Source organism: Vespa velutina, chromosome 21 (assembly GCF_912470025.1).
Source record: "Vespa velutina chromosome 21, iVesVel2.1, whole genome shotgun sequence".
Lineage (NCBI taxonomy): Eukaryota > Metazoa > Arthropoda > Insecta > Hymenoptera > Vespidae > Vespa > Vespa velutina.
Window position 1 is genome coordinate 2,137,780 of NC_062208.1, and position 15,911 is coordinate 2,153,690.

Here is a 15,911-nt window from a genome sequence, read left to right on the forward strand (position 1 = left end):
AACACTCGTTTGATGTCGTGTCAAATTAAAAGCGAAGGAGATCAAAGGTTCGATTGAAAGTGGGTGGGAGAAGAAAAGGGAGAAAAAAAAAGAAGGCTAAAAAAATATATATATATGTATTTATGTATATATATATATATATATATCTCTCTCTCTCTCTCTTTCTCTCTCTCTCTTTTTCTGTGTATGTGTGTGTGTGTGTGTGTTCATTGCGTGTGAAAATTACGTGAAACTCGGTAACTGACTTTGACGGTGGGACACAAACGATGATGGCATAGCCATTGTTGTAACTTTAACATCAATAGCTTCAAATCCTACTCTATGCCTTCATATATCTTCCCTCGTGTAATATAGATTTGACAAAAAGAGTGACTCTCTTTTCAATCCCAATTTTTTTTTTTTTTTTTGGCCCTACCCTCCCTCCCCGCTCTCCCTCTTCTTTTTTCTTTTTCTTTTTTTCCCTCGTTGTTTGTTCGTTCGTTCGTATTGTTTGTTTTTGTACGTTTTACTTTTCTTCCCTTTTCTTCTCGTTTCTTTTATATTTATTTCCTTTTTCTTTTGTGTTTAATAATCATTGTCATTTTTTTTGTTTTGTTTTTTGTTTTGTTTTTTTTTTTGTTTTTGAAAAACAAATAAAATAGGATATCTCCTCTCTATGTTTCGTTCGGTGTTGCAGTCCAATGGGGAAGAGTGAGAGCTTAGGTATCTCATGGAGAGAAAGGTGAGGTCTGATAAACATGGGGTCGGGAGGGGGGTGGACACATAAAAAAGCGAAAAAAATAAACCAAACGAATGAAACAAAAATATGAACGAATTTCCATGACGTAAAGGGTTTTCATTAATATCTATTAGTCAGCTGTGTCGGATTTGAACGTTCGAGCCTTCTCTCTTTCTCTCTCTCTCTCTCTCTCTCTCTCTTTCGTTATTAAAAGGACGAAAGGTATAAAAAGAAAAAAAAAAAAATCAAAAAATGTATATCATATAGAGTAGCAGGAAGAGAAAATAATACCTCACCCCTCTTATCCTTTCACCCCTTCCTCTTCTCTCCCTTTCCCTTTCCCATTCCCAAGCCCCTTCCCCCTCCCCTCCCCCCTCCTCCCATCTCGCTCTCCACCACGTTTTACGTTCTGATATATGAGAAGTCATTTGTTTTCATTAATTATAGTCGAAGTAGAAACACATTCACCTGAGTTCGGGCATCGTGGCAAAGCCGATACGTTTTCAAAACTGTCAATATCGATGTGTGTATGCACGTTTCTATGTGTACGTACGTATCTATATTTGCGTTCGCACATGAATGATGCGTATGTATATCCTCCCTCTCTCTCTCTCTCTCTCTCTCTCTCTCTCTCTTTTTAGTCGCTGTTAGTTCGGAGTACAACCGATGAATTTTCGTTCTCGTTCATTTCTAACAGGTGGAAACTCCCTTATGTGGCTTTTCTATGGGAATAGAGAACATGGCTAGGGCGTAACTTGGATTTCAATGGTTTAATAGTTTGATGTTCTAGGAAAATTTCGTGATAATTATTCGGATTATTTGTAAGGCGCGAATTATTTGGAAGATCATAAAGATTGTTAAATGTGAAAGGGATTTAAACTCTTTCATGATTTCTCTCTCTCTCTTTTTTTCTTTTTTTTTTTTTTTCTATTCTGAGAGGTCTTTTTTTTTTTTTTTTATTTACTTTCATACAAGAAGTACAAATTTGTTTTTCAATGATGTATCACGTAAGTTAAGGTAATAGTTTCATTTTGTAGACAAATTTTCTCAATTCATTATTCGCATGATCTATAAGATAAAAGCGAAGGGAATAATAGATAAATGATTTTAAGATAATCTTAATTAATAAGATATTTATGAGAACTTATGCATTCGTTTTACGTAATATAATAATTACAAATGGAGAAGTCAATTTCGATGAAATTTCTTTCTTTTTTTTTTTTCTTTTTTTTTTTGTTTTTCTTTTTGTTAAATATATTAAGAATTTCTAAATTTCATAATTATAAATAGATAATAAATAAATTTCCTTTTTATATATTATAATTGAATATAACAAAATTTATCTTCATTACATTAAACTTAAAGTAATTAAATAAATTTCCTCTTTATGGATTATTTTCTGTGTGTATGGAATACATACATACATACATACATACATACATACGTACATAGATACAAGAATTTAATTCGTTTTCTTTGACATCAAGTAAGAGAATGAATTTATTAATTTATTTTCTTAAAATTAATATAATGAATGTATGTACAACTTAATAGTTCTTAAATACGTGCCATTGACAATGAGTATACAAACGTATTACACGATGTAACACAAGCGTAATCAAATGTAATTCAATTTAGTTGGATGAAAGAGTTTCATGCAAACATCAATGCATGCGTGAATATATGTATACATATACGTATGTATATATCTATATATGTATTGAATATATATATATTAAATATATATATATATATATATATATATATATATATATATATATGTTAAAGCTGGAAAATATCTTTTCCTACGTGATATCAGCAAAACATCGAACAATATCGATCGAACTTTCAAGCTCGATCGATTAAATGTGCTTTTCTACATACGCACACATACACACACATATATATATATATATATATATATATATATATACGATGGAACATATGTGTATACATTCTCGTTATTCTCGAATTGGAAGTTACATCGTAAACGAACGCACGAATTTTAATTAAACTTCTTTCGACATTCGTTGATATACCAAATACGGTACGTCCGATCTACAAATCGAATTCGACTTTCGGTATGACGTTCAGAAAGATAATTATTGGAAATGGTTTTCTCCTCTGTAAAAAGAGATATGTAGATATACACATATAGATAGATAGATAGATAGATAGATAAATAGATAGATAGATAAAGATAGATAGATGGATAGATAGAGAGAATGAGAAAGACAGAAAGATACAGAAAGAGAGAGAAAGAGAGATCGATTTTGAAATACCAATTTCAAAAAGATTCTAATTGATACGACGGCATGTTAACAAAATGTAATATGGGAAACGCATATCCGTCTATGCCAATTAGTAATTAATACGCTGGAGATAATTGACGAGTAGAGATTTCAACGAAGGGAAGGGATGGGAGGAGGGCGATGTGGAACGTGGGTTGTGGGATGTGGAGTTGGCAGGTGCTGGGCATCAACGTTATCTACCTTTTCTCTTCTCTTTTCCGTTTTCTTCTTTTTCTTTTTTTTCCCCCCTCTTCCTTTTCTTTTTTTTCTTCTCTCCCTCTCTTTCTCTCTCTCTCTCTCATTCTCATTTTTTACATACTCGCGAGTTTGAACTTCCAATTTACAGACGTCACTCTTTTTCCTTCCTATTTCTGCTCGGCCACGTTTACGTGTATTGTAAATTCGATCTACAATGATATTAACGTGTCTACGTGTACTTTAAATGTGTGAGAATAACATAGAGAGAGAGAGAGAGAGAGAGAGAGAGAGAGAGAAAAGGGTTGAGATGTCGACAGGTGCAGTTATTCTCGCTTGGTTCACTCTTCGTTCCTCCCCTTACTGCTCCCACTTCCCTCTTTAGAAAAGCCTTTAATTGTGACTAATTCGTCCTAATTGCCTGTTTTGCATTTTACACGCGTCGTTAAAACGACCCTCACGTAACACTGGCCATTTCGAACTTTTCTTACCTTCTCATGCTTTTTTTACTATTATTATTATTATTATTATTATTATTATTATTATTATTGTTGTTGTTGTAGTTGTTGTTGTTATGATTATTAGTTTAAATTTGAAGCTAGTAAAAATTTCTCATCAATTTTCACAACGAAATCATTTTTTTTTCTACGAACATAATAATACTTGTCGTTGGGAAGAAGGAAAAGAGAGAAAGAAAAAAATACATTTAAAAACGTATAAATGTCGCTATCGAAGTAAAAACGATTTATAGTCCTGAGATGAGAAATAATAATAATAATAATAATGATAATAATAATAATAATAATAATATAATAATAATAATGATGATAATGATAATGATAATGATGATGATAATGATAATGATAATAATGATAATTATAATGATAAAAAGATAAAAAAAAAGATATATATATATATATATATATATAAAAGAGAGCCGCGAATTTTTCGTAAAATGGCCTTAAACAATTAGAAATAATTTTTGCTTGAAGTAATTTTTAATACGTATGTTTGTAGGATATAAATTAGATCAAAGTGTATGTGAGAGATAGATAGATAGATAAAAAGAGAGAGAGAGAGAGAGAGAGAGAGAGAGCAAGAGCAAGAGCAAGAGAGAGATAGAAGATATCTTGCAGTTCCTTCCAAAACGAATCTCGCGCTTCTCAATTTCGCGAGTTTTGCCTATCGGCCGGTTGCATCTTCTAAACTTATTTAAGTTTTGCCATATTTTATGCCAAGAGATGAGAGAAATACCCACGTTCGTAGAATATAAACGTAAATGCGTTGAAGCAAGAAGGATAAAGGGAGAGGAGATATTGAGGGTCAAAGGGGAAGGTTTAAGGAAGGAAATCATGCGACTTTATATATTCATCTATTGCGAAGCTAACTTAATTTTCGAGAATAAATATCCGTAGTTAAACGTTCGTTCGTTTATTTCGTTTTTGTGATTTTTTTTTCTTTTTCTTCTTCTTTTTTTTTTTCTTCTTCTTCTTCTTTTCTTTAATTTCATCCCTTTCGTTTTTCATTTATTTTTTTCTCCTTTTTTTTTTTTTTTTTTTTTTTTTTTCTTTTCTTTTCTCTTTTTAATCAACGCGCAACCGATTCGCCATAACTTCAATCTATTCGACAAGTTCTATTTATGATAATGATGATTATTATTATTATTATTATTATTATTATTATTTTTTTCTTTCTCTTTTTTTCTTCTTTATCAATTCTCTAATATTTCGTATAATTTTTCTGCCTCCTCCACTTCCCATCCCCTTCACCCTTTACGTTTCACCGTTTCCTTCCTCTAACCTGTCATGATTTCTTTACAAACATTTTCCATATTCATAACATTTTCATTTGCAATATAAATCACATGTATATGTTTATATTGTTTTGTAGATAGAAAAAAAAAAAAAAGTGAATTATACTGTTTTATTATTCTGATGTTTATTAATGTGATACTTCTTTCTTTTTTTTTCTTTTTCTTTTTTTTTGTTTTTTTACTTTTTACTTTTTATATGTCAACGACAATAGCAACGTTATAAGCGAGCGCAATTTAATTAAATTGTTATGAGTGTTCAATAAAATCGTACTTTTTAGATTATCAATCGAAAATACAGATACACGTTTGTGTGTGTGTATTTGTATATATATATATATATATATATATATATATATATATATATATATATGCAAATGTTGTTAATGTATTTTTTATCATCGACATTTGACATTTGATATAACGTCGATCTAATTAGCCACTCGTTAATTAAACGATCCCAAACACTTCCTTCATATATTATGAAAAATAAGCAATGTTTTTTTTTTTTCCTTTTATTTCTTTTTTGTTCTTCTTTTTTTTTTTTTTTTTTTTTTAGATTCCATCGTGCCGGTGACTCTTTGCCTGTTGATAGAGAAGGGAATGTCTCTGGTAAGTGACGTTATTAAAAAGTAACGATATGAATTAACATTTGTATAGATATTTTATAATTAGAATAAAGCGAATTAAAAAACAAAAAAAAAAAAAAAAGAGAGAGAGAAAGAGAGACATTGAAAATAATAAATGGAAAAATATTTAACATACACTTTATCATTTATTTTCTTTCAAATGATCAAATAATAATGTTCAAAAGATGTTTATTATATAATTGAATTCAAAAGGTGAAATAAAAATAGATATAGAATGGAATTTTGTTGAAAAATATTTACTTTGGAATGAAAGAAAAAAACAAAAAAAAAAAAAAAGAACCAAGAGTAGCCTGGACAGAGAGAGAGAGAGAGAGAGAGAGAGAGAGAAGAAAATGAAAAATTTTGCGAGGAAACTGAGTAATGGTGGGGAGGGCGGAGGAAGAAAAAAGAAAAAGAAGAAAAAGGATAGAAAATAAATTATAAAAGTAAATAGAAATAGAAATGATAGAAACAGAAGGAGTGATTAAAATGAAAATATTTAAGAAATCATTCACCCATTTTAATTTCTTTCGCACGAACAGATAAATGATATTTAAAGTATATAATACTTTAGATCGAAAAATGTATGGATAAATGTAAAAAAAAGTATCAAAGAGTAAAGAAGGATAATGAGAATCATGAATACATGGATATATATATATATATATATATATATATATATATATATAAATGTAAATATAGATAGATAGATAGATAGATAGATAGAGAGAGAGAAAGAGAGAGAGAGAGAGAGAGAGAAGAAAACTCATCATTGTAGATTTTTCATTCTTCGTTTTTCCTTTTTTTCCTTTTTTCTTCTCCTTTTTTTTTTCTTTTTCTATTTTTTTCTTTTTTATGCGATTCGATCACTTTACAATCGATTCGAATCGATTTGAAAATTCAGCTTTGCGTTATCACGATGAATCGTTGATTTTACGATAACCCACACGATATACCGAAATGTAAACAGTCCAACTCGTTACATGAGAAAAAGAGAGAGAAAGAGAAAAAAAAAGAGAGATAGAGATAGAGAGAGAGAGAGAGAGAGAGAGAGAGAGAGAGAGACAGACAGACAGAGAATAATCGAAGCGAACTATATCTACATTCTCCATCGTTTGTCCTGAAGTAATTACTCCATTCATCTTCCACAGTTAAGAATTTTATTTTAAATCTTCCGCTCTATCTTCTCTCTCTCTCTCTCTCTCTCTTTCTCTCTCTTTATCCGTCGGTCTCTCTTCCTCTCACGAGATTCCTTCCTTCGCGCGTTAAATAAATACCGTGGAGTCTTTTAAAGATACGTAAAACGTTGGAAAAAGATTTTTAAACAGCGCAATAATTTTTTTTTTCCTTCTCTCTTTTCTTCTTTCCTTTCTCTCTCTCTCTCTCTTTTTTTGTTTTTTACGCGTTTCATTCCCCCCACCCCTCCCCCCCTCCTTTTACTCACCCATCTCTCCTATTTCCATCTTTATTTCCGTTTTTTGCTCTCTCTCTCTCTCTCTCTCTCTCTCTCTCTCTCTCTTTGTTTCTTGCTTTTTTTTGTCTAATTTTTTTCCTTCTTTTTTTCGTATCTTCTTTATTTCCTACTTTTTTTTTTTTTTTTTTTTTTTTTTTTTTTTTTTTTTTTTTTTCGGAACATCACGCAACTATCTCCCGACGTAGACGCTTTCTTCATACGCAATCCAAGGAAATTACTTGAAACTAAAATGCGAAGTTTCGAGTTAATATGAAACACTATGAATAATTAAACGCGATGAATGTTAAACTAAGCTTGCATAAATAATGCATGCCCGCCGTTTTTTCTCTTCTCTTCGGGTAAAACTTTACCTACTAATATCTGATCGTTCTAGAACACATACCCATATACACACATACACACACACACACACACACCCATATATATATATATATATAATATATACATATATAGAAACATATATATGTACATAAAGATAGTAGATTTGTGCGTTAAACTCATTTAAAAGTCACGATATATATTCTTATCAGTTTCTATCTCGCGACGATCAAAAAGTATGACATTGGTCACGTACTATTTCATGAACATTCGAAGCATAATCTTTAACGAGAAATATTTCTCATTTCTTCCCTTATCGCCGATGTCGTAAACTTTAACCTCGAGAAATAACGTTTTTAACCCCTCCCTTCCTCCCTCCTTATCTCTCTCTCTCTCTTTCTCTCTCTCTCTCCCTCCCACTACCACCATCCCTCCACACCTTCTCCGATCTTCCCTCTTTTTTCTCTCTTGTGGGCCACAATCATACCGCCTACTCACTCACTCACTCCCTCCCTCCCTCCCTCCCCCCCGGCCCCCTCTTACCTTATATATTCCAAATCGATTGAAACTCACGTATGAATGTCTTTCTAGCGTGACAAATGTATATGTATGTTTAACACGAATTTAGTTTGATTCTCAAAGGTTGCTCTCGTGTCCATTGTATCGCATGTTTCCTGTTAGGAAACTAATGCTAATATGCTCGTTGTTAATAAGCTTTGAAACTCGCGATATTATTGTAATACATTCATACATATCTAAGTACATTCATACATGTGTATATATATATATATATGTGTGTGTGTGTGTGTATGTGTGTGTATATAAATATTCGAAGAATTTAAATTGGTCTTTATTAAGTAAAGATTCATTTGATAGAATCGATTTAATATTAAAATAAAATATTCTATTACAAATTTCGTTAATCATATTGATGAATAATAATAATAATAATAATAATAATAATAATAATAATAATAATAATAATAATAATAATAATAATAATGACGTTTCAATTACGTTTTTATTATACCTATACGTAGAGATATATGTGTAATTTCGATCGATATTATTTAATAGGTTGATCCCTTTCGACTCGTCGAATGATACCCATTATTGAAAATCAATCGGTTTAATTTGTTTATTTCTAAAAGAAGGAAAGAAACAAACAAACAAAGAAAAAAAGAAAGAAAGAAAGAAAGAAAGAAAGAAAAAAAAATATTTCGGTTAAAAGCCCGTGCATTTTCACTTCGATATTTATATATATATACATATATATATTTATATATACACATATTATCTTATATACGTGATTGCGCTTAAATTTAACTAAAATTATTGCATCCCGTTTTACCGGACACTTGTAAAATTTATTACATCTATTACTCGGGTCGCACCGCATTTTGAAAAATTAGCACGATAAATTTTCCAACGGTACGGATTGATAATATTATTCATGTATTCGCTCGCATCTACTAACCGAAACATAGCCATTTCCGAATCCCATGGATTTTAAAAGCATTGAGAGACTGATTTTTATCATAAGCAAATGGACATATATATATATATGTATGTATGTTTGTATGTATATATATATATATATATTTTTTTTTTTTTGCGTAGAGAAGATATATTTCCATTTTGATATAAACGTGAGATATCCAAGGACGTTGACATTTGTTTGTCGACATTAGTCCTACATATTCGTTCTGATCAAAGTCTTTCCTTTGGATGGACTAATTTAAAATTCTTCATTAATTAATAATTACATTAAATGTATATTATCAAAAATATAAAAATAATTTTATATTCGTATCGTTTCACATTCTTTTCTACATTATTTTTTATTACTTTTTTTTTTTTATAAATTCTTTTAATTAACTTAATTAATAATTAATTAACAATTACGTCAACTACATAGTTATAAGAGATTTTATATGTATTAATTATTACATATTGGATATGTCTCTTTTATACGTAGATCATTTTTTTTTTTTTTTTAACATCAAACATTCGACATAAAAAAAGTTTGTCATTTGAAAACTTTCGTTATATAATCAGTACATTGTCTATACGTAATTTCATATCTTTTGCAAAACAAATTAAACGAAACTATGATTGACAATTGATCGAATTAAACAATATTATCTTTAGATATTTATTTCTTTGATTGATCATATATTTTCTTTCTCTTTTTCTCTTTTTCTTCTTCTTCTGCTTCTTTTTTATAATATTCTGATTGATAAATATGAATGATTAAATTAATATACTTACGTTTTAAGAATATCATAATAAATATAAAAAAAAGAAAATTATAAATTCTTCTTAATAATATTAAAATATTAAAAAAATAATGTGAAGTAATATCAAAAAAAAAAAAAAAAAAAAAAAAAAAAAAGAAGAAAAAAGAGAAAAAAGGCGAAGAAAAAAAAAACGAAAGAAAAAAAAAATGCTTACAATTCACATAAAATATAAGTCATGACTTGCGATAACGCGTAGAAAAAAAAAAAAAAAAAAAAAAGAGAGGAGAAAAAACAAACAAAAAAAAAAAAGAAAAACGATGAAAAAATAAAAAAACGAAAACGATTAAGAACGTTCTGATAAATTTCTTTTCATTTTCTTTCATCGTTCTAATCGTTCGTGGCTCGATGAAAAAGCTCGCAAGTAATTATCCTATTCTCATTTCCTTTATTTGTCTTATTTTCTCCCTCCCCTCCCCCCTCCTCCCTCCTCCCTCCCACCCCTCTATCTCCTTTTCTTTTTTCTTTCTTTTTTTTTTTTGCTCTAACTCCTATCTATTTTAGTTTACATGTAAAATACAAGGGACATATGGGCTGGCAGAGTGTATATGTGCAAGCGAGCATAAATGTTTCAACCATGCAATTTGCCGGACTTTACTCGAAATTCATGGTATTCTTTTGTGTCGCGTAATTGGGTCAAGTGGTTCATAAATATTTGATATTTAACAGCCACACCACCACCACCACCACCCCCTCCCCCTCTCCCTCCCCCTCCTCTTTCCCCTTACTTCTCTTTGCTTTCTTTCGCTACGTTGTTATTCCTTTCTGCTTACAAAAGATACCGAGGAAACTTTAACAATATAAAAAAAAAAAAAAAAAAAAAAAAAAAAAAAAAAAAAAAAAAAAAAAAAAAAAAAAAAAGGGGAGAAAGTAAAGAAAAGAAAAGAAAAGGAATTCACTGGTATGAACAAATTTTTTGTTGAAAAATTATGACGAATGTCAAATTAAATTTCCGACGATTTTCGTTTTCCTTTTTTTTGGTTCTTTTTTTTTTGTCTCTTTTTTTTTCTTTTTTTTTTTTTTTCGAACATCCTGATACTACGATATTATTTAAGTGATATTATTTTTTCAGGTGTATATATATATATATATATATATATTGTTGTTTTTGTTGTTGTTGTTGTTATTTTTACATTCTATCGTTAGTATTATGTTTCATATTAAAATTTCAAATTCGATCCGCTTTAAATCGATATAGAAAAGTTTCATTTACGAGAACTTCGTAATATCGCGTTACTAAGAATTATTTTTTTTCCACAATGTCATTAATCGTTATTTGTACATTTTATTTTATTTTATTTTATTTTATTTTATTTATTTATTTGTTTATTTATTTATTTTTTTCCCGTTATTTTATTTCGATTTTAAAAATCCACGTTGAAAACGAGTACGATTTATCCCGAGAACGAGAACGAAAATTTTTTTCTAGCTGTATATACGTAATCGTTATCGTTAATAAATATTTCTATTATTCATTTCTATTATTATTGTTATTATTATTATTATTATTTTTTTTTTCTTTATATTTTCTCTATTTCATTCTTCGAATGGAAAATTTGTGAACGATCGTAAAAGGTCGTCGTTAGCTTTGGAAAAATTTAATTTCTTGAAAGTCTTAATAAAGAGACTCACACGAATTATTTTTCCTTGCGAAAGGTACGTTCATCGATTTTTTTTTTTTTTTTTTTTTTTTTTTTTCGATATTTATTTATCTTCTTTTTTTTTCTTTCTTTTTTTTTTTTTTTTTTATGTTTTACGTCTTCTCTTTATTGTTCTTAACGAAGGTACTGCATCCTTTTCCACGTCTAAGATCATAGAGGATTATCTTTTCTGACGCATTCGTTTCATCGCACGATTAACTTCTCTCCTTGAGGAAAAGCCACGTTCCTTGTTTTCTTTCATAACAGAAACAGTCGATTCTTGGGATATGTCGTCTGGACTCGTAATCGATTCTCGATCGTTTCTTTTCGAATCGAACGTGTCTCTCTCTCTCTCTCTCTCTCTCTTTCTCTCTATCTATATCCTTCGTCTTGCGAGAAAAGTTCTTCTATTTAGGTTTCTTATGTTTCTCTTTCCAGTTCGAAAGGAATCGTTCGATCGCAGTTGAATTTTCTTTTTTAATGTTTCGACTTCGAATCGTTCGTGTCTTTTTTCCATTACAATTTCTTTCTCTCTCTCTCTCTCTCTCTCTCTCTCTCTCTCTCTCTCTTTCTGTTTCTCTTTATTCTAAAATATATTTTGTAATTTTTCGATCGATTACAAATCGGAAATTAATTAGAAAATATTAAAACGTTAAGGATATTTAATTTAATTACTAAAATCTTTTTAACGTGGTGTATATATATATATATAAAATGAAGTTTATTATAATTATTATTTCGATATTAAATATTTCTCAGGAATCACTTTAATGGCTGTTAACAGATAGATTATATTTTATATTAAATAAACGGCATAAAGTTTGTGCGATCAAAATAAACATTCGAGTTTTCGATTTTTCAATTTTGTATTTTGACAATTATTTATTTGTCGTTTTAAACAAAGTCAAATTTATTAGATGATATAATAATAATAAAAATGTTAATAATTTCATTACAATTATGTCTTTTATTACGAAGGAAGAAAAAAAAAAAAAAAAAAAAAAAAAAAAAAGAAAAAAAAAGAAAAAAAAAGAAAATATTCAATTTTAATAATTATTAAAAAAATCGATTTTATTATGACGATGCTATTGCGTTATTTAAATAAATAATTGAAAGAAAGCAAAAAAGAAAAAATAATAAAAAGCCAATTCAGATTGCAAGTGACATTTATGGAATTACGTAAATTAATCGATAATTGATAAACAAATTATTTACATATATATATATATATTTTTTTCTTCTTAAACAAACAATTCTTCGTTACAACATAAAAATGTCTTTCGTTTATGCGTAAATGTCAATGTATCTAAAAGAATTGTCAAAAGAGATTTAATAATTAATAGACAATTTTTTAGAAACAAATAATTTTTATAAACAAAAAATTTTTATAATTTATAATAATAATAATAATAATAATAATAATAATAATAAATTCGTAATATTTTAATCAATATTTATTTATATCATTGAATATTGAATTAAATTTTTATTATAGATTAACATTTAATAATGTAACTTTAATTATTTTAAATTTTATTCGTTCTTTTATATAACTGTGTATGAATGACCTACATGAAGATAAACAAGAACGTAAGGATACTATTACCAACAGACATACCACCGAACTGTTTTGTTTTGATGACGTGATAAGACACGTTCGATACCAATTTGACCTTCTTTGTTTTCGAAAAGTCATATACGTATTAGTCAATCGTATTAAAATGTCCTAGTAACAGTACGATACGAGCTCTCGTACGAGAATGTTCCTCCTTAACGTTATCAGATAAATAATGTACGTATTAAATATCTACTTAGTATTTCATAGATACATACTTATTATACATCATTAAATTAATCATTTTAATTGATATATATATATATATATGCCTATTAAAAATGATTTCAACGAATCGATCGATTCGACAAACGTAATAATATTAGGTTGGAAACTATGAAACGGGCGTTTTTATTTAGTCATTTATTTTCATTCAACGCCCGTTTCATAGTTTCACGACCTAATAAAATCATTTTAAACGAAAGAATTACGCAAATGAAAAAAAAGAAGAAAAAGAAAAAAAAAGAAATCATATCATAGATTCACACATAGTTTAAGAATTACAAATTTTTATTTATTTATATATAATATATATATATATATATATGTAGATAGACTGAGGAATTTATCGAGGATATAAACTTTTTATGAATCATTATGAATTAAGGAATAGAATAATATTAAATATCTATTTGGGACAAAATCTTTTCTATTTTTCTTTCTTATTCTAATCCTTTCTCCCTCTCTCTCTCTCTCTCTCTCTCTCTCTCTCTCTCTCTCTCTCTCTCTCTCTCTATTTCTCTCTATCTCTCTATCTCGTCGATGCAACAATAACGATGACAAAGAATACTTGCTAGTAGCCTGTGGCATTCGATCGTAACTTGTATATGTTATATATATATATATATATATATATATATATACACATGCACACACACACACACACACATATATATATATGTCTGTATTTTCTGCCGCAGGATATCATATCTCATGGCCCAGGAATGGTGTTCCACATCGTAAACCTCATCGTGATGGTACTGATGCCGATGGTGGTCATCCACGTGAAGGATTCCGGATTCAGCCTGAGTAAGCGCCATTTTACGAATCGTTTCTCTTACGCGAATTTCACATCTTCTGATATCTTTCGGGTATCGCCGGTTGTATACACGTTAACGTTTCGGAACATTAGTCACGTTTCTATGAAAAAATAAACGATACGTTTATCGATAGAAAAACGATGATCTTTATGAGGCCAAGGTAAAACATCAAAAAAAAAAAAAAAAAAAAAAGAAGTGAAATAATATGTAGGAGGACGGGGCGGGTGGAAGGGAGAGAGCGATATGGAGAGGGAAGTGATAAGGGTGGGGAGAGAAAAAGGAAGAGAGAGAGAGAGAGCGAGAGAGAGAGAGAAGAAAAAAAGGAATACAAGAGTTCGACGATGAAAATTTTATTGGGATATCCCGTCGATCGTAAGTTACGGATACAATTAATTAACGTAATAGGATGAAAGTATTTATTTTGTTTATTTCTCGACAATTATATCTTAATTATTATTATTATTATTATTATTATTATTATTATTATTATTATTATTATTATTATTATTATTAATGATTCACGTTGCGTTAAATTATTACAATGATTTTAACGAGATTCGAAGTTACGGAATTCGTGGTATTTATTATATTTAATTTTTGAAAATTGTACTCGTATGAATAAATTGCTGTTTGTTTTGTTCATTGGTATTTATCATCGATCGTTTCACGATCTTTATCGTAATTCTATATCATAATTATAAAATAAAATAAAATAAAAAAAAAAGAAAAAAAGTAAAAAAATGAAATAATATAAAATAAAAATTATATGCGACCATTTTAATAATATTAAGAAGAAGAAGAAGAAGGAGAAGAAGAGGAAGAAGAAAAAGAAAACTGGAAAGAAATATTACAATTCAATTAGTTTATTTATCGTAATTTATTCGAACGATTAATTTTATATTATGCCAATATCATAAAAAGGAAGATCATAAAGGATAGAATTTATTTATTAAATTATCGACGAAATTTTATATCTTAATTATTATTATTATTATTATTAGTATTAGTATTAGTATTAGTATTATTATTATTAATATTCGTTAATGAATTATTAAAATGATATTAATGAAGTTAAAGAAGAATAACAACAATCGGCAAAGTATTATTGTTTATAATACTTACACATATTAATTATTGTATATATATATATATATATATACATATATATATAAAATGTAATGGACATTAATTCGAAAAGGTATCAAATTTAAATATGATCGATCGATCGATCAGTATTAATCGATACGATAACGATCAATATTATAAAAGTTGAGATTTGATGATACCTTATCTTAATTATACATATATATATATATATATATATATATATATATATATATATATACATACATGTCAATGAATAAGTATTGACAATATACATCTATTGCGGTAACGTAACGAAACAAAACGCGGTCCCTGCGTATAGATCGCTTTAACATTGTGGCATTGCCGTGTGTGGCGTTCGTTTGAATTATGCGTTCAGTCCAGAGCTTTAAGCTTACACGTTGTACCAACCAGTAAGCGAGGCAGCCAGACTCTGCTCTGTTCTGGTCTGTTCTGCTTGGCTCGGCTCGATTTCATCGACAATTTGAACAAATTACTAGGGTGACTAATTTTCCACGAAGGCCATAATGCGAAGGCCTTGCCACGCGAGATCGGATAGACCCTTTCCAATAATTAGTTGCGTTTTCCCTTACGCGAAATTGGTGTCCGATAACATAATTAATGATTCGCTACTATCCCTCCTACCCCCATCCCCGTAATACTGTTTGCGCGAATGGCATTTAATTTGTTCGTATTATACATTATATATACATACATACATACATACATACATATATATATATATATATATATATATATATATATATATATATATACCTG

General features: G+C 28.8%; 1 protein-coding gene across 13 annotated transcripts in view; it reads left to right on the forward strand.

Annotated features, from left to right (window-relative positions):
- The window catches only part of LOC124956325 (diacylglycerol O-acyltransferase 1), a 136,709-nt gene that overhangs the window by 47,686 nt on the left and 73,112 nt on the right, over window positions 1-15,911 (forward strand). For all 13 annotated transcript variants that reach the window (XM_047512002.1, XM_047511996.1, XM_047511998.1 and 10 more), the window contains 2 exons: window positions 5,574-5,626; window positions 13,908-14,016. In XM_047512002.1, the coding sequence (XP_047367958.1) occupies window positions 5,574-5,626; window positions 13,908-14,016 (162 nt within the window). The remainder of the gene's footprint in view (window positions 1-5,573; window positions 5,627-13,907; window positions 14,017-15,911) is intronic.